Below are 19,918 nucleotides of genomic sequence, written 5' to 3'. Positions count from 1 at the left end.
TTGCAAAAAGAAAAGGAGTACTTGTGGCACCTTAGAGACTAACCAATTTATTTGAGCATAAGCGTTCATGAGCTACAGCCAAGTGAGCTGTAGCTCACGAAAGCTTATGCTCAAATAAATTGGTTAGTCTCTAAGGTGCCACAAGTACTCCTTTTCTTTTTGCGAATACAGACTAACACGGCTGTTACTCTGAACTCTGATTTGGTAACTGAGTGTGCTGTAAAAACATGACCACTGCATTTCAAATCCCAGAGAAAAACTGCAGCATGCTTTAGGGGTTAGCACCATGCAAGATTTAAGCTAAGTTGCTAACTCTCCCTAAGCATTTATGTGGCAAAAATATATAAAAAAATTACCTAGAAAAAGTGAAAGGCAGAAATGTAGCATAAAGTAGGCACAAAATGCCAGTTTGGTTGAAACAAACAAAAGGGCAGTTGTTTTTAGAAAAGCTAATATGACTGTTTTTGTGACGTTAAGGGGTTGGGGGTAGGAAGCAGATTTTGTTTAGGTTGAAGCCTTCCACAGCTTCATTGGTAACCCACATATTGCAGCCTTTGGCTAGTCTACCAGCGCCTCCAGGTGAAACTGACTAGAAAGAGGAAGGAAACTGAGGAGTCAATTTTGAGTGTCCAAGTTGAGCACAATGCAAAAAAAAAAAAGAAAAGAAAAGAAAGCAGAAAATGAAATCAGATGATTGCCGTTATTTGGGTTTTAGTAATGTGAGGTATTGTTAGCAACTCAGGGAAAGAAATATTGCTTTAAAATACTCTGAAACCTGCTTTAAAATAGGATTTTTAATCTGTGCCCCTTATGTCTAACCCTGTGCATTTCAATAGGAGGTAGTTACATGTCTGTATTTCTGCCTTGACAGATGGATGGAAATGTGCCAGTTAGTGTTTTGGTTGGCATCTGTCTCACACACAGACCAGCTTGGAGCCTGATCCTGTTCATCACTGAGGCCCAACTCCTCCAAGATATTAGGCTCCTGACGTCCATTGATTTCAATGGATGTTAGGAACCTAACTACTGTACCTTTGATGGTCTGGGCCGCAGTGACCCCAGATCCCATTGAGATCAGTGATAATTTGAGAATGCTTAACACCTCACATGTGATGCTCAGCACTTCACAGGTTCTGGTCCTAATATACTAAACCAGGGATTTGGACAGTAAAGCCCCAAACAGAGCAAAATGGGGCGTCATCTGAGTGGGGTGCATCTGCATAAAAAAACTCTAAATAGCCAAACTCCCTCTGCCTTCATATGAGCTGCTTGGATAGTCTAACAGCCCCTTGATGTTCCAACAGCCACAACCACTAATATTGCTTTGATGGCCTCTGACAAAGAGATCAAGGAATCCTGTATTGTTATTGCAGAGCCTCGTTTCCACTTTCCTCTCCCCAGTTCCTTCGGTCCAACCTGTCTAGATTTTATAGGCCACGGTCTTCTCTCTTCCTACTCAAGGATAACACATAAACCCTCCTGGCAGATGTGTGTTTGAATGATAGAGTGTGAATGAATTCCCTTTGGTGCCCACTAAACTCCAAGTTGTGTTAGCGGTTTCTATACACAGAAGGACAAATATTAGCTAATTGTGATGCTCTGGGTTCTGGCGTTAGTCGCTAAGAGAGATTCCACCAACGACCTGTGTGCATCAGATAATATGGATAAAGCTTCTAACAAGACACCAATAAAACACACCCGCAGGAGGCTTACTGTAGTAGAATGAATCTGGCAGCTGAGGCTTTGCTTGAAGCAAGAATTACCCTTTTTCAAAAACCTAATAATATGCATTTTACAGCTGTTCTACCTACCAAACCAGTGTCTTACAATCTATGAACCATAGAGAATTTCATTCACTCTGCAGCTTGTTGTGGGTGCAGCCATACTCAAGAGACATTCTTATGTCATTTGTTGGTTGTCTCATTAATCAGAACAAAGCAGGCAAGGCGGTCATTGCTTAGGATGGTTGGTGGCTTAGAGGGTAGAAATCTGAAAGGGGTTTGAAAAAACTCCTCCCATACAAATCTAGGCTGATCCCACTTCGATGTCTCTGTTACATCTCCCCGACCCAGTTGACTTCAGTGGAATAGCATGGGCATAAATGCAAATGGAATTGGAATTCAGGGTGTGTCCACCCCTCTTACCTGTCTGTACTGGGGTTACTGGCATAAAACTGCTCTACATACAAACATGAAAATAAACTTCAGTTGAACCCCAAATGCTTCCTTTTATTTTTTCCTCTTCCTATTTGTGAGTAATCTCACCTCAAGCAAGGGAGGAAAGATAGACAAAGGGTCAATTATTTCAGGACTGTTTAGATATTCTGCAGTGTATTGACCTGCCATCTTACCCTGTATCCCAGCTCCATCTTACTTTATAGTGTATTTAAAAAATGCTACAAAACGTTGCTATTCTCCCACCGTTACAGTGGGTGCATTGGGAACACTGTGTGGGAGATTCCATGATATTCCAGCAATTCAAAAAAACTGGGTTTTAGGAGAACATTTGGAGGTCTTAAAGATTTAAAAGGGGTTTTCTTGCATTGGTTAACCTGTTTTTTTTCAGCATCCCTTCAGCAACATAGGTCTTGATCCTGCAAACACTTTCACTTTACTTAACTTTAAGCACACAAGTCTTCCTACTGACTTGAACAGGAGTACTCCTGTGAGTAAAGCTAATTATGCATATAAGTGTTTTGAGGGCCTTACACAGCAGAATAGAGAACACCTGTTTGCATTAGTCATTTTTGCAACTATTAGTTGTGACTTCAAAGCAAGGGCACAGAATAATAACCTCTTTATTTTAAATTGCAAACGACTTAGTTGGTAAGATCCTTTGTCACACCCTCAAATTTTTCTGGCGGAGCAGAGCCTAAGTGCCAACCGACTGAAATGTGTGTTCTGTGTTCGTGTTGTGCTGGAATGGGGCTACAGCCGCGTTGCTATAGGTGGGTTTCTGTAGCATACAAGTTCTGGGCAGTCTGACGATATTTAATAATATGCAGGCGGCGTCTCTGTGGCGGGCCAGCCTGCGGAGATGTATCACCACTGTCCGGGCGTGCGGGGCACCTGCCATTTTATCGTCAGCTTCACCATAACTTGGTGGTTTTCCTTACGCCCCAGCTCCCCCTCAGGTCCTTCCATGGGAACTGGAGCTTTCACTTTTAACTAAGCAAGTTGCTGGCCCTCGTGGGACTGAGGAAGGCTTGAAGACATGCCCCGGGGGGGGAGCAAACTGTGCTCCTTTGTGTCCAGCTCTCCTGATGGGTGCCCAGGCCCATGACCTGGGCAGGGAGGGGCACAGGACTTTGCATTGCCGGGGTGTGGGTCCGGGCCCCATGTGCTGGCTGGCTGGGGGGAGGGGAGGGGGTGCTAGGGTGCAGCTGAGCCTGGCCCAAGGTGGGGGGGGGTCCCCACCAGCCGGCCTGCCGCCGCCTGCCGGTTGCTATGGGGACCGCCCGCTCCTTCCCCACTGCCTCGTGAACTTTCACCCCGCTCGGCGGCGGGTCACATGACCGGGCCCAACATGGCGGCGGCCGCTGGGAGCTGATCGGAGGCGCCGGCGGGGCCGCTCTCCATCCACCGGCATCCCCGGCCGCCCGGGGGGCTCCGCTCCGGGGCCCGGATCCCCGCCCCACCGCGTGCCGGCCGCGGCGCCTGCGGCTATGCAGAGCGGGAGGAGGGGGCCCTGCGGCGGGGGCCGGGAGGAGGTGGGTGCGGGGCCTGCGGGCGGGGAGGCGGGTTTGTTTACATCGGGGCTGCGGGGGCGGGGAGCGAGCGGGGTGTTTACATGGGGGGGGGGAGTGACCCAAAGAGGGCGTCTCGTTCTCCCTGTGGGTCGGGGGGTGTTGGGGTCGGGGGGGGGGCTGTCCTCGGCCTTCTCTCTCCTCCGCGGTCACTGAGGAGGGCCAAGGCTGCGAGTCGCCCCGGGGTGGGGGCACTGCCCAGCTTCCTCCCCAGCCGGGCGCTGACACTGCTCTGCTCTTGTTCCCTTTGCAGACCTTCCTGAGAGTGAGAGCGAACAGGCAGACCAGGCTGAATGGTGAGTGCAGCGGGGACGGTGCCCCTGTGTCTTTCGCTGGTGCAGTCAGGAAGTTTCAGCCTTTCCTTTTTTTTCCTCTCTCCCTGGGTGTTACTTTGAAGCATTACTTGGTTCCTTTCACCTTGCTGTTTAAAAGCCCTGTTTTTATCATCTTCCCCGGTCAAATTGTGCCAGGTTTACAGGTCTGTTACTTTCCTCCCACTCCTCTCCCCAAAAAACAGAGCATACAGAATAATTTCTGATTCCTTTAACCCCATTATCAAACTTACAATGAAGAAATGCAGGTATGAACAGTAATCTAACTTTTGCTGAGCACTGAGTTGTTTTTGTATATTTTTACGTATTTGCTTGGTAAATAATTGAAAGTAGCATTTAATACTGGGGTGTATCACTTAGGCTGCACTCCTACAAGTTCTTCTATAGTCTGCATGCATGGAACATCTTCCAGGTTTAGGATCTTAGCTATGACATGTCATTTAGGTCCCAGTCCTGCATTATGATTAATGCAGATGGGCTGATGTAGCTGTATGGACCAAGTTTCAGGGTCAAGGCCTTAACAGTAAATGTTTATACTAACAATTTTCAGTGTACTTGCGTCTATGGTGTCTATCCAGATCCTCTGATTTCCTCCCCTCAGCCCCTAGAGATGTTGATCCACCTGTTTCATTGTACTTCTGAGTGTGTTTTGGAAAATAATAAATATTTTTATTTTGTGAAAAACATTTTACATTTAAAAATCAAATATTGCCATCATTTATTTTCTTTAAATGACAGGTTTCAGAGTAGCAGCCGTGTTAGTCTGTATTCACAAAAAGAAAAGGAGGACTTGTGACACCTTAGAGACTAACCAATTTATTTGAGTATAAGCTTTCGTGAGCTACAGCTCACTTCATCGGATTTCCATCTCAGTGCATGAAAATAAGTCAGTAGAACATTCTTTGTTTTGTTTAATTCAACTAAAGCCAATTCAGTACAACCTCACGGTGAAACCTTGAATTCACTAAGGTCAGAAAATTCAAAAGTTACTATTCACATAGCAATAGTAATATTTGAATGTGTAATTTTATATTGATGTTTACTATTAAACTTGCTTAAATATAGATGATGCAGCCAATTTACAGTTCCTGGGAGATTTTTAACTTGGAATTTCTTGACTTTTGATGGTTCAAAAATACACCCACAAAGCTGCATTGATGTAGTTTTTACATTGAATTACCTTGTGCTGCTTCTAAGCAAATAGAGGATTTCAACAAAATAACAGAAGATCCTAACTGAAACTCTATTTTGGTACTAGTATATACGTATAATCTGTAATATTGAACCTTAGCATTGCGCTAAAGAAACGAAAAGCGTGTTAAGCAAAATCTTTAAACTTTATTTCAAAACCCAGAGTCATTTTTTTGTTTTAAGAGTCCTGTGCACTTGCTCTCATTGTCAACTGAATCCAGGGGAAGCATGAACATTTTCAAATTTTTTCAACACAAAAAATAAATCCGATAAGTGTTCAGTGATGGAAAATGCCTCTTTCCCATGCATGGGAGTCTCAGATGGAATTCCATCAACCGTTCTTGCCACACAAATTACCTGTGGACTGAGAATAAGCATTGGAAGTTTTTGCTACGAGATATATTTTAGCACCCCTAAATTTTGCATCTTATAAGTACTCAAAATTTTTGAGCCAAGCTGTGTGGTTATGATGATATTATCTCTAGTACAAGACTACTGACGAAACGAGAATTATGCTGTTGTCTTCAGTAGAGCCAGGGTTTTGCCCCAAGGTAGGGCTGCAGTATAGTCTAAGTATAGGATAAGGAGCCTGGAGCTCTTAAATTGTAGTGCGCTCTGCTACTGGCTTGTTTATATGAACTTGGCTGATCATTTAAAACGGGGTGGTTAGACTTGTAGATTATTTTTGTCACTTTTTCTCTGAATCTCCTTTATTACTGCTCTATCCTTTTTGGGGCATCGTGACAAGAATTGAACACAGTATTCCACGTGAAGGTGTCTCGTTGATTTATATAATGGTATTATAATTTTGGTCATTCTTTATACATCCTAATATTGTTTGCTTTAACCATTGCTGGGGATTGAGCAAAGGTTTACAGTGATGCCCAGGTCCTTTTCCCAAGTAGCTGGTTAGCTTAGAACCCAGCTGTGTACATGAGTAGTTCAGTTTATTCCTTCCACTGTGCATTACCTTGCATTTGTCAACACTGAATGTCACCTGCTATCATATTTCCCTCTAGAGTTGCGCAGTCTTCTCTTGTATTAACAAATGTTTTTGTGATATTTTACCACCTTACAATTCATTCCCTTTTCCAGATCATTGATGAATACATATCTAAACACTAGTCCTAATAGAGAACTTTTAAACATGTTGAATGTTTACCATTTATTAATCTGTTTTCCATCTCTTGGCCAATTTCTAATCCATAAGAGAACTTGACTTCTCACCATACGACAATTTAGCATCTAAACTCCAAGTTAGTTTCCTTATTAGCTTCTTATGTGGGACTTGGTCAGAAGCTTTTTGAAAATCCAAATATATTGTCATCTGGTTTTCCTTTCTTCATCATTTTCCTGACGCTTCAAAGAATTCTAATAGGTTAGAAAGTCCGATGTTTCCTGTGCAGAAACCGTACTAATGTGTCCCTATTGTACTGTATTCATCTAGATGTTTTTAAATTATTTTTAATTGTTGTTATTGCAACCAGTTTGTACCTTGATGCTAAGGTAAGGCTCACTGATCTAATTCCAGGATCATCTATAGTGACTTTCTCTTACAGAGAGGGATAAAAGATTTGCTGTCCTCCAGCACAGTAGCTGATTTTAATGAGCGTTTGTTTTCTGTTAACGGCTCAGACATCTTATTCCTACATCCCTTCAGAACTCTTAGATACATATCCGGTTCTGGTGACTTATTGCTCTTTAATCAGTCTGTTATCAATATCAGCTATCAAAGAAGAGTAACAGGAGAGAAATATGGCTTCTAAGGGTAAATCTAGACTGCAGCTATAGACCTGGTAGCAACATAGTTGATCCCTGATGAAATTATGATAGAGTTTACAGTTGGAGTAGATTGGGGCCTAACCTAAAACTCCTGATAGTCCAGAAGTTTAGTTCTATAGGTCAAACCCTTTGAATTGCAAGCAGGATGGAAGCTGATGCAGGTTCTGGAACCCAAGTTTAATATGCTTCATGTGGGAGACACCAAGTGGAAATCTACATTCTGTACTAAAGTTTCCGATTGATTTTTGAGCACCAGTCCAGCATCTTTCACCTGTGCTAAACTCATGTTGTGTTGTTTGGGAGGGTCTCGTGCACACTTTTTGTAGATGGGATTATGCGTCCTTCAGAATGTATACAAGATCCCAAACAGTTTAAATTCTGACCATCTGGAGAACTCTCCGTTCTCTTGCTTTCTCCTGTTCCTGAGCTGGCTTTACCGCTACCACTGCTGTCCATGTTCTCCTGGATCAAGCATTCTTCCCGATGGCTGCTCTGGGCCCCAGAGAGTTTTGTGTGAGTCTCACCAAAGTGTTTCCAGCCGCGTTGCCAGCTAATACACCAAAATATTTTAAATGTGTTTTTGTTTTTTTACTGCTATTGAACATGAAGGTAGGACAAGAAATAATGGGTTTAATCTGCAATAAAGAAGATTAAGATTCGATATCAGGGACACTTTCCTAATTATAAGGATAGATATAGGCTTCCAAAGGAGGTTATGGAATCCCTATCATTTGAGGTGTTTAAGGTTGGACAAACACCTGTCAGGACTGGTCTAGGTTTACTTGGTCTTGCCTCCGTTCAGGGTGCTGGGCTAGATGACCTCTTGGGGTCCTTTCCAGCCCTATTATTCTAGGATCTTTGTAAAAACCTCAGGAGAGCTGTAAAAGGTGGATAGGCTCATATCTGTGTCTCATTTACAGCTCCCTCTCCAGGTAAGTCTGGGAGTCTGGCTGAGTCCTATGCTGACACTGACCCAAAACCTGTTATTGACTCTGTGCTGATGGATGCCTGTTGAAGCCAGTTGGGCTTTGTGTGCATGGTCTTCTGCGCCTGCATGGAGGGCCACTGAACAGTGTTGCAGGACTGAAGCTGCCGTTAGCAGTTCTTGCTTCCATAGTCAGGGCAAAAAATGACAGCTCAGTGAAACTAAGGGAGAGAATATAGGATTTCTTTTAAAATGACAATATCTGTACTTAGTTTGTTTGGGCTGTAGTAGTGTGTCCTAAGTAGCTGCTGCTTATTAGGTCTGCACTCAGTGAACCGCCAGACCACCCAAAGTACCATTGATCTTTTTTGGCACTTTGTATTTTAGTGTTTTACGTAGTGCTCATCACTTTGGCTTCTCAGATAAGCTAGAACTTCCCCTGGTGGTTGATAAATTCTGTACTCAATTGCTTGACTGCACTTTGATTTGTTATGGAATATATACAAGAAACCAAATAACGAGTATCCTCCGGTTTATTGCTAAAAGTCAATAATCGTATAGTACAGGAAGAAAGGTTCAATACAATACCAGCTTCTGAGAAGCTATCTCATGCAGCATTGTTAAATTCACCTTATACAGGTATGCTCCCAAAGTTACACGTTTCAGCTGGTAATATTTATAGGATAATTCTACAAGTTACAAAACGCTTTACACATCGCTAAAATCCAACCCACCAGTTCATCTGTGTTACTTAGCTTGTTGTTCTGTACCTTCCTTATCTTTATTTTGGATACTAGCATTCCAGGTGCTGGTCTGTGAAAGCCCCTCCCCAGCTTGTACTGGCGCAGAAGGTTAATATATTTTGCCTTGGACAACTTTTCTAATGCCAAAGCTGACATCAGCTTTGTAAAGTGTTATGGTATACTTAGCAGAAGTGAACACGATATAGAAAGACATAGGCCAGTTCAGGCCATGTACCTGGTAGAAATACATATACGATATAATGTTATATTGATATTGTGTGTAATAAGTATATATTGATGATGTAATATGTAATATAATATACACACACACACACGGCCCTGGTTACAGGATGTTCTCTGATACTAAGGATCTTACAAAGGTAGCAGTGAAAATTAAAACCAGGTCATTCGCTTCACCCTCCAGCTGAGATGCTTTGTGGGAGATGTGATCAGAAGTGACTAGGAATGTTTAGGCCAGGAAAGGAGCAGCCACTGATCTGGGAGACCGTGTTACAGAAAGATGGAAATTCACCTGCCCAGCCTCCCTCACTATCATTGATCACCAAGGTGAAAGCAGGTTTGAAGGAGGTGCTGGGGGGCATGCTCCAGTAGCGTGAAGTGAGGTGGGGGTCTGATGTACGCGTGGGAGGGGCATGAACTGAGCAATGATAGCAACAGTAGTTTGGAATCCAGCACTCTGCCAGGGGCCTTTGTCTGTGCCCAGAGCTGATATTAGCAAGCAGTGGTCTTTGGTTCCCCTTTCCACACTGGCAGCAGCATCTCCGCTGGTCCAGTCCAGAGTGACCGGTAGCAGAAGAGAAAAGCAACTTCACCTGCTTGTGTTGCCTCTGCGGGCTGATCCAAAGGCCTGACCTCGCCCCCTCTCTAGCAGGGGCTGAGGCTTCAGTTCCTTCGCTATTCCACTTGCTTGCCCATGTGCTGTGGCCTGCTAACCCCCAAACTGCTGAAGCTCCATCACTTCTGGGACCTACATGGCAGGAATTGTCTTCTTGGGACAGGCTCCCAGCCCAGCAGCTGGGCAGTCCTAGTCCACCGGAGAACGAATGGCAGATGGGCCATTGTCTCTGCTCCTGGATGTGTCCGCTGGCTCCCTTGCGAGCGTGGCGGTACTGAGGTGCTGCTTACGCCCGCCGTGAAAGGGCAAGCCGAGTGGGTCTTTAGTGCCGGACAGGCGAGAGCACGTGCAGCAGCAGCGCGAGTGGTCTAGTCTGGGGTAATGCTGATCAAGCACATCCGTTAAAAGTGAGGCCACGATGGTGCTGACAAGCCCTCTGATGGCCTGATAATAATTATTAATACTAATAAAAATTTGTGAACTCCTCACTTCTTGGCAGAAGTCTTGAATAATAACCGGAGAGGCTTTGTTCAATGAGAGATTGAAATGAGGCCACTTCTTGTCTAGAACACACCTTCTCAATAGCACTCAGGCGCTCTCGAGTTAAATCCTCCATTCTGCTCTTGCTTACCGCAGGATTTTGGTGCTTTTATCTTACTGGCTTAGGGACAGGAAAAAACCCTGGCCCCCCCTCTTTGCTCTTGCGACAGGAGCACAGGGGAGAGGGATTAGTGAGCTAATTAGAAATGATTGCATCTATCAGCACTAATTAACAATACTGTGGTCTCACTTGCGTGTTCTTTTGAGCCGTTCCCCTTCGGGACAGCTCCACAATCACCCCCTGCCTTTGGGGCCGCGCTGTCCCTTCTGCGCTGATTGGAAGTGATAGCTGAGCTCCGTGGCGTGTATAGGAAATGCTGCCTGGTATGTGCTTTCGAGGATGCAGCATTCCCTTTTGCTTTCAGCCCTCACCAGGGGCACCGTTCGCTTCCAAAAGCACCACGCCGCTGCTAATGACCACAGAACGGAAATGGCAGAGGAATTTGGTTTCAACACCTCTTTCCTCCAGTGGCTGTTTCACTCATGGCACTATAATGTAAAGGAAAAGAGCGCTTGTCTCTGCTAGGGAGTGAGGCAGACTGGGGCGGGTGCAGTCTGTTGAGAGCTGGGAGAGACCTAGGTTCGGTTCCCAGTCTTGTTACTGACTCCACCTGCCCCAAGTCACTCTCTCATGTCTGCTTGACAAGGCTGGGTTAATTTAACAGCCCAGACACGCAAACTGCCTGCCTGCCTGTTAGGTGTATTGTTAGTGTCCCGGTTGGATAATGGTGGCAATGAAAAAGAGTGATATTTAATAACTTTTAACTTGCCCAGCAAACAGATTTGTTTCCCTCTGGTGATTGGGCCACAGGAAACTTGCAAGGCTGCTTTTAACTCTTCCCTGCCTCAGTTTCCCTACTGTTTTTTAAAAAGTGAAGGTGGATGGGACAGAGGAATGACACCAGTATGTACACAGTGCTTTGTGATTTGGGGATCTCATTTGGAGTGCATTTCTTTATATATGACTGCTGATTATCTTCCCTTAACTAATCTGCATGTGTAGTCACATCTTCTGACTATGCTAAGTTCATGCTATTTCTTTCTATCCCTATTAACTGTTTTGCCTCTGCAGAGCTATGGGAGAGGGAGCTGGATTCTAATCTGCGTGGAATATCGTCCCAAAAAACCTAACCAGGATTGCAAAAATCTCTCTTACGGGTGATGAAGTGTGAGCTAGAGCATGCCCCGCTTGACTCTCAGACCCCAGGTGGAGTTTGCAAAGCAGGCAGTTAGAAAAAACACTGATTTATTTAGGGATGGAGCAGAGTTGATCTGGACTTATTGAGATCATAAATAAGGCCCTGTGGTGCCTTATTAGAGTCACTTCTCTGGGCAAAGCTGACTTTAAAATACTAGTTTCTCTTGAGAGGAAGGAGGTGATAACCATTGAGTGAAACATCTGGTTTAGGGCAGACAAAACAGATGCTGAAACTCGAGGAGTGTTCCCCCCCCGCCCACCCCAGAAACGTTGAAGCCTCTGAAGCTTATATTGGGAGGCAGGCATGTTGTTAGCCTGTCAATACCCCTTAGCCAACATGAGATACACCCCACTGTAGCAGATGGAAAGGATTCTGGAGCAGGCAGGGGTGGATGGATTTTAGATGTTTGCTGAAACCAGTGTGTGTTAGGTTAGGGAACATCCTTGTTGTAAACAGGATCAGGTCCCTGGAGGCCTTCCATTTTCGTTTCCAGGCTGCTATATGGTACTCTAGGAGCGGCAGCTGACTTGGCACAATCTCCTCTAGCAATGCCAGGAGCAAGGAGAGTATCTTTGGGAAGTTTTTCCCAGGGAATAGGTTTGAGGGACTCTGATTCTGTCCTAACATGTGGAGTGCAGTGAGTATTTCTGGGCCAGAGCTCTGTAAGTGCTGCACCCTGATATAGCAGTAAGTTTGTCCAGGCAAATGAAGAAACCGCTACTAGAAAGATCAGGAATCAGCCACACCGGGGAAGTAAATCTTAGTTTAGCTCATTCTGTGAGGTGGATGCTCTGGACGGGTGACAATTCTAGGTCTGTTGTCTCCCTGCTTTGTTGTCCATCACCTAGCTAGCTCTGCAGCACCTTCCCCTTCTCGCTTTGATTGTAGTAAACCATGGATACTGCTATCCATCCAGACACTGGCATGAACATTGCCGCTTTTGGAGCACATGGTAGTGCTTACAATGTCAATACCAATCTCTGAATAACACAACTTTTCAGTGGTGTCATCTCTCATTACCACATGGGCTTTCCTTAGGCTCTTACTTGTCTCGTGTTCAGAATTTTGACCTTCCTTGTTAATTAAACAGAGACTTTTCTCCAGCCAGTGATTGAGTTATCTAGTAATACCTGCCTAAAGCCATCATAATAAAGGACAGAAGTTCTTTTTAATGCAAATGATTTGGTTCCAGATGTTTTGATCACGTTTAACGATGGCTCAGATTAACCAGAGATTGAATTAAGTAACAGGCTCTCTCGGCTGCTTTTCCTAATCAGCATGACTCTGTGTCTTTCCCCGAGATTGCTCTCTTGTGCGGAGAGTGTAGCTTCCAATTTTTCACTACATGGCTTGGATGTACTTTCAATAAAAATAACACAAATGCAAATCAGATTAAGAACCAGGGAGACTAAAGGCCCTCTCCTGGACTGCAGAATTCCTTTCTTTGATCCAAAACCAGCCTGCCCGCCCTGCGCATGTTGTGCCTATCTGTATCTGACGTTCTAGGAAGGGAATATTCAGGCATGCATGGGAGCTTGAGATGTTGAAAGTGATGGTTGTGTAACTTAAGCAGGACATCTCCGGCAACTAAATCTCAAGTCTTGTAGGGTTCTGAGCAAGTACCTGCATGAAGAGGAAATATCTGATAGATCAAAGAACCCCCTGCTATCAGAAAAAAGGCCCAACAAGGTCCAACCACCGGATAGTCCAGGCTAGAAAACAAGGTGTGCATTTATAACTGTTGGGCAAAAAGCACAGTCCACACCTAGTTATTAAATTCATCAGTTTTAAAGCTTAATTAAAGGAATTTGGGGATACTATCACCACTTCAGTCAAGCATAAGTGAAACAGAGCAGGACGAGGCAGTGATCAGTTACCCCACCTTGGGACACTGGTAGAATGTTGCTGTCCTCCTCCGAGGCACGCTGGTCCAGTCTTGTGGAGGTCCTGTATTGCTCCATCTGTCCTCAACAGTCCACATTCTTTTATACCCTGCCATGCTTACTTACCATCACACATACGCCATCCTCAGGTTACCTAACTTTTCATCCTTATCCATACCTGGTACATTCCGTGCCGTATGTATGCTGCATTGTCACCCCACACTCCTTCTCCTGAATGGGTTACGTTTCCTTGGCACATCTTGATCACACATTTCTTCACTTATATTGTTATCTGTGTGGCTTACTACTTCGGCCTAGGTATTCCCCTGTTGTTTTTTTCTCAGTTTTATCTGTCTTTGCAGCATTGTCCATTTTACCCATCACCCTCACGCCCTTGTTTTTTCCATACTGTTATCTATACATAGCAGGCTACTCACACAACTTATGTATACCTGGTTTCTGATGTGACCCTCCAGTGCTTTAGTTCTCTAACATAAGTCAGGGTGATTGCCACTGGAAGAACTAGGGGCATGGTAGAATCTCCATCACATAGTGGTTACATCAAGTCTGGATGTCTTTCTAAAAAACATACTCCATCTGAGCTCCTGGATATGGGCATGATGCAGGAAGTGTGGGGGGAAATTCTCTGGTCTGTGCTATTCAGGAAATCAGGCTGCGTGATCATAATTGTCCCTCCTGGTTGTCCTAAAGTCAATGAATCAGTGTTCCTGTGTCCACACAGCCTCTGCTAAGGCGTTTATTGCTGGGGGAGAAGGCAGGTGAGAGAGGCTCACTCTAGCGATTATAAAGGTGATGTGTTTTTCTTCTCTCCCCGGTTTCTCCATGCAGCTCGGATTGGGAAAATGAAACGGAGGAAGCAAGACGAAGGGCAGGTATGTCCCCTCTGCAGCCGGCCTCTGTCAGGATCCGAGGAGGAGATGAGTAGACATGTGGAACAATGCCTTGCAAAGGTAGAGGCGCAGCAGGACCTTCTGCTGCCATTCCCTTCTCCCTACTCTCTCTGCAGTTGCCCTTCCCACCCAGGGCAGAAACCAACCCTGCTGGGTTAAAGGCCAGGGCACAGGGTGCACTGTCTGGGAGCTGCAGTCACCTCATGCCTGGAAGACTGCTCCATATAGGTTCCTGTGTGCCTCATGCTAGAAGCTTTGTTTTTTCATGTCCCCCAAGCCGTGTTAATGAACTCCAGCTTAATAGACCAAACTCTGCAGGTATTTGGCTACCTGAAGCCTTGTGTAATGTGTTAAGATTCCTCCCTAACACAGGAAGAGTTCTTCTTTTCTGTTCTCTGCCTTTACAGCCATTTTGATGTTGCCCTTTTAAAATAGATTTGTTAAAAATGCCAATTGAGCATTGCACACCAGGAGTTAGGGTCTCTAAAAACTCCTCTGCCACCTTCCCATGGGACAGTAAGCCCTGTCTCTTCATTAGCCTTCCCAAAGACTGAGGAGGAGAGAGGAGTAAACTCCATAGATGTGCTGCAAGGGGGAGAGCAGGTGCTTTTGGCTTTCTGCAGTTTCCTGTTTGTGCCAGTCATGGGCGCTTTACAAACACCCCACAAGAACGTCCCAAGTGAAGCGTGTTTTAAAAGAACTGTTTTCTGACCAGCCTTCATGAGCCAGGTGTCCTGAGAAATCCTTCCGCTTTCGGCCCTGCTGAGGGATCCACCCTGTGCTCCTGGACCAAGGGAGGGTGCTATTTCAGTTCAGGGGCAGCAGCTTACGAGTTGTGATGTGCCAGACAGGTTGCATTTGGACACACGCCAGGATTGTCCTGGAAACTAGAGCTTAAGTGTCCCTATGTAAAATGGGAACCAGGCTGCTTGTTTTCCTGATCCTAAGAGGTCCTGAGCACTCTCAGCTCCCGTCACCTTTCAGGATCAGGCTTGTTGTGGGGAAGCAGATGCTGCTACCCACTGCTGATCTAGCTCCCCGTGGGAGAGGTCCTGACCCCCATGGGAATTTAGGGTGTCTTAGTCTCTGCACCCTCTGCCCGGCACAGAGAGAAGGCTCGTGCATGACTGAGGATGACTCTGTGGACATCGAGAATGAGAACGGCAATCGCTTCGAGGAATACGAGTGGTGCGGGCAGAAGAGGATACGTGCCACCACCCTCCTGGAGGGGGGATTCCGAGGTACGGGTGGCGTTTCGGGCACCCTGACTTGAGGCACATCTGAGATGCATAGAGGACAGTTGTGCTGTGCTTTAAAATAGAGCATTGAATCAGTCACTTCTCTTTAGAGGGAGGGGTTCAAGCTGCGTAAACATCCACAGTGTTACCTTTCAAGATGGGTGGGAACTTCAAGTTTTGCCAGCACTACACAGGATTGATTTCAGATCTTACCACACCTGGGAAACTAAGGGTAACATTTTATACTGACCTTAAGTACGGAAGAATTGCTTTACTTCGTATTCAGGAAATGTAGCCGCATAGGAGGAGAGATTGGGAGCAGGTAGAGGGGGAGATCATTTGGGAAGGAATCAATTCCTTGTTTGCACACATTAAAAAATACACGGATTTATTTGAAGGGTGGGGGAGAGAAAGAAATGAAATTGTAAAAATTCCCAGCCTGGAATGACGAAAGCTGGTTTATCAGCCGCTGGTGATGTATTGAAGGTGACAGCGAAGTCGCTTTAGCACCTGCATAAAATATTAAAGGGCCGGTTATGCATTTATCACTCCATCCCTTTTAAGGTTGATAAATGAGAATCCAGCAACCTGCTGTGTACCTCCAGCGCTGCAGGCCCTCAGGGCTCCCAGACAAACACATTTTATTTTCCCTCCTTCTTCTGTTCCTTCCCCAGTGACAGGGAAACCAGTTACAGAGGAGAGAGAGAATTATAGCAAAATTTGACCTCATGTGAGCTTTACTGGTGAATGTAATTGTAGCTGGGAACCTGGCCTCTTTCTTCCACTCAGCCCTCTGGCCTCCAACAGCAGGATTTACTAAACTCTTCTCTGGCGTGAACTGCTGGCGCTAAGGAGAGAGAGTCTCACGCATGCAGCCCTAACGAGAGCAAAACTGCTGGCTCTGTCCATCCGATGAAGAGGAGGGGATGCTAGCTCTTCATGCATCAGCTTGGATTTTAATTTAAAATGTCTCGAGGGGAGAGACTCCCAAGGGAACGAGTCAGAGTTACATGCCCAAGCTGTTAAGTGATGCCCTGGCACTCCTGAGCTACTCTTGCCTTCCTCTGGAATTCAGCTGTAACTCGGGAATAGAGGAGCAGATGCTCCGGAACACAGAAGTTAAGTAGCAGCATGGGGCAGCTTCTCGGTGTTTCTAGCGAAGGCAATGCTCCACACTCCTGGAAATAATTATTGCAAACCCACAGCTTCATTTGCTTGCTCACAGGCCTACACATGGCGCACTAGAAATGCAGTGCAGACCATTAGATTTTGTTCATTAACATAACTATTGGCATCGGTAGTACAGGGCACGGGATGCTGGCCAGTTCCTGTGGTCTAATCAGTGCTACAGTATTGATTATCCTCTTACTTCAAATGAACAATGACCAGTCTGCCCTATTTCCTGCCCCTCTGTGCTTGCGTGACCTCTCCTCTTCAACCGCTCTGGCTCCTATGGGCTTTTCTGGGGAGCAGGGTAGAATCCGTCGCTCGGCCCCTGACGCTATCGCTGGGTCACCTCACTCCGATAATATTCACAGTCCTTCTAGCTAATTAACTGGAGTGTCGTATTAACCTTTCAGTCCCAGCCCAGTCGCGGGGACGGGTATTTCAAAAGATGCTGCAGGTTGCGAGAGAGCTCTACAGCCCATATGATTAAACTTCATGAATGTGCAGGGTCCTTGCTCATTGTTGTCTTTTTAAATGGGTCAGCTGCACAGGATTCTTGAGAATGCAATAGCTCCATTGTATGACTTGGTTAGAGGTTAGCCAACCCATAGCGGCAACGAGGGCCATGCCCTTACCCCTGTAGAGGGCTGCTCCTAGCGTGCATGGACGCTTCCAAACACAGATATAATCGTCACGTCCCATGTTGCAGTTGATCCTCCGAGTGAATGCAGGGTTTCCTTCTGCTGTCTGGAGAACCTTGCCACCTGTCTTGGGCGGGGAGTGGGGGAATGCTGGATGGTAAAAGTGCACAGAAGGTGGCTGGGGGATTGTCACTAGATGATGTGGGGGGAATCAAGCTGGGAATACTTCATAGGATCACAGTAGTCACCAATGGACCCATCAATTGTGGACTCCATTTCCCTGATAGTCTAGCCAGCTATCCAGACTGACCTAGTTCTTACCAAAAGGCCAGGCTGAGTACAGGAGACTTTCCAATCTGATGTTTCCTCTCTCTGCCCTTTGAGAAGGAGAAACCTCTGATCTTCCATGGCTGAAAGAATTCCCCAGTCAAAGAGGGGCGGGGATCCCTACAACGCAGCATACTTCCTCTCTCATCGGACTCAGCAGCGCCCACCTAGGGTCGGTCTGTCTTTGTGTATCTCTCATGAAGAGTACTCAGCTCTCTCTATGTGTACTAGACAGGGCAAGCCAAACACCAGTGGCTCATTCCCCTAGGGAAATGTGTTCTCCATTCAACAGGGGAATGTTTTACCACCAGTTCTCTGCCTAGAATCCCTAGAACTCTGCCTAGACTTCCCCAGAACATGCCTGCCAGCTGGTTATCCCTGTTCTAGGCAATGGGAACTCCTGGCTTGGCCCAGTCCCTGAATGTGGACGGGGGCGGTGTTTTTCTTAGCCTGAAACAAGTTACAAGTGTTGTAAGCCTTTCCCTTCTGTCTGGGCTCCAAGCTCCCCTTGCATGCCTGTCCTCTGACTGCCAGTGTGCTGAGGCTTCCTTTGATAGACCTGCTCTGTCTGGTTTCAGGGGAACTAAATGTAACTCGCATTTTTCTCTCCCTATGTTAATGTCGACTCCTTCTTTCTGGGACAAAGGGCTCTTAATTTGTATCCCAGCAGTGTGGTGCAGCATTTTGGAGATGCCCTGCAATGATAAAAACTGCTTCATGCAGAATTGGTGGTACCATTATTAACCCTTCCCACTCCAGACCCCATATTTGGCCCAATTCCCTTGGCTGAGAAGGAGCAGTGATGTGGAAATCAAAGGCCTTTTTAGGCTACATAGATGTCGCTAGTGTCTAGAGAGATGACATGGAGAAATGCATAAAACTGGAGGGAGAATAGCTGTCCCTGTGTCTCATCAATTTCCCTTTTAATAGCGTGTGTTGCTCTGAGGAGATGTCACAGCCCGAGGGGGGTAGGAGACTGTGGCCAGTGTTTATTGCGCAGTTCCAGCTCAGATCTAGCAGGCGGGGTGGCGATACCATCCCCAAACCGGGAACAATCCATAGTTATTGCACAGTTCCAGCTCAGATCTAGCAGGCAGGGTGGCGATACCATCCCCAAACTGGGAACAATCCATAGTTATTGCACAGTTCCAGCTCAGATCTAGCAGGCGGGGTGGCGATACCATCCCCAAACCGGGAACAATCCATAGTTATTGCACAGTTCCAGCTCAGATCTAGCAGGCGGGGTGGCGATACCATCCCCAAACCGGGAACAATCCATAGTTATTGCACAGTTCCAGCTCAGATCTAGCAGGCGGGGTGGCGATACCATCCCCAAACCGGGAACAATCCATAGTTATTGCACAGTTCCAGCTCAGATCTAGCAGGCGGGGTGACGATACCATCCCCAAACCGGGAACAATCCATAGTTATTGCACAGTTCCAGCTCAGATCTAGCAGGCGGGGTGGCGATACCGTCCCCAAACCGGGAACAATCCATAGTTATTGCACAGTTCCAGCTCAGATCTAGCAGGCGGGGTGGAGATACCGTCCCCAAACTGGGAACAATCGGTAGCCTTTTATTTTTTTGGTCAGAATGTACAAAAATCACATCAGTGATCACGCTCTTCAGATGTACAAGAGCATAAACTCTGGCAAGTCAAGTGTAAAAGTATAATAAGGCAGGCCAGGAAAGAATTTGAAGAGCAACTATCTAAGGACAAAAATATAACAGCAAGAAAATTGTTTGAGTACATCAGAAGCAGGAATCCTGCTAAACAGTCAGTGGGGCTACTGGCTGATCGAGGTGCTAACAGAGCACTTATGGAAGACCAGGCCATTGCAGAGAAGCTAAAGGAATTCTTTGCATCAGCCTTCACTGCAGAGGATAGGAGGGAGATCCCCACATCCGAGCCATTCTTTTTAGGTAACACATCTGAGGAACTGTCCCAGATTGAGGTGTCAGTAGAGGAGGGTTTGGAACAAACTGATAAATTAAAAAGTAATAAATCACCAGGACCAGATGGTATTCACCCAAGAGTTCTGAAGAAACTCAAATATGAAATTGCAGAACTACTATCACTTAAATCAGCCTGTGTACCAGATGACTGGAGGGTAGCTGATGTAACGTGTATTTTTAAAAAAGACTCCAAAGACAATCCTGGCAATTAGAACCCAGTAAGCCTAACTTCATTCCCAGGCAAATTGGTTGAAACTATAGCAAAGAACAAAATGATCAGACACACAGATGAACACAGTATGTTGTGGAAGAGTCAACACTGCTTTGGTGAGGCATGATTTCCCTTTACAAATCTATTAGAATTCTTTGAGGGGGGTCAACAAGCACATGGACAGTTGTGATCCAGTGGATACAGAGTACT

General features: G+C 45.8%; 1 protein-coding gene across 4 annotated transcripts in view; it reads left to right on the top strand.

Annotated features, from left to right (window-relative positions):
- The window catches only part of RNF220 (ring finger protein 220), a 324,645-nt gene that overhangs the window by 247,124 nt on the left and 57,603 nt on the right, over positions 1-19,918 (top strand). For 2 of the 4 annotated variants that reach the window (XM_077823454.1, XM_077823453.1), the window contains 3 exons: positions 3,999-4,041; positions 14,106-14,227; positions 15,276-15,408. In XM_077823454.1, coding sequence (XP_077679580.1) covers positions 3,999-4,041; positions 14,106-14,227; positions 15,276-15,408 — 298 coding nt within the window. Of the gene's footprint in view, positions 1-3,510; positions 3,710-3,998; positions 4,042-14,105; positions 14,228-15,275; positions 15,409-19,918 lie in introns of those variants that run through there. The other 2 variants (XM_077823456.1, XM_077823455.1) reach the window with 2 other exon arrangements.

This window comes from Eretmochelys imbricata, chromosome 8 (assembly GCF_965152235.1).
Source record: "Eretmochelys imbricata isolate rEreImb1 chromosome 8, rEreImb1.hap1, whole genome shotgun sequence".
Taxonomy (NCBI): Eukaryota; Metazoa; Chordata; order Testudines; family Cheloniidae; genus Eretmochelys; species Eretmochelys imbricata.
Note: the sequence above shows the minus strand (reverse complement) of the source record. Positions and strands in the feature narration are given on the sequence as shown.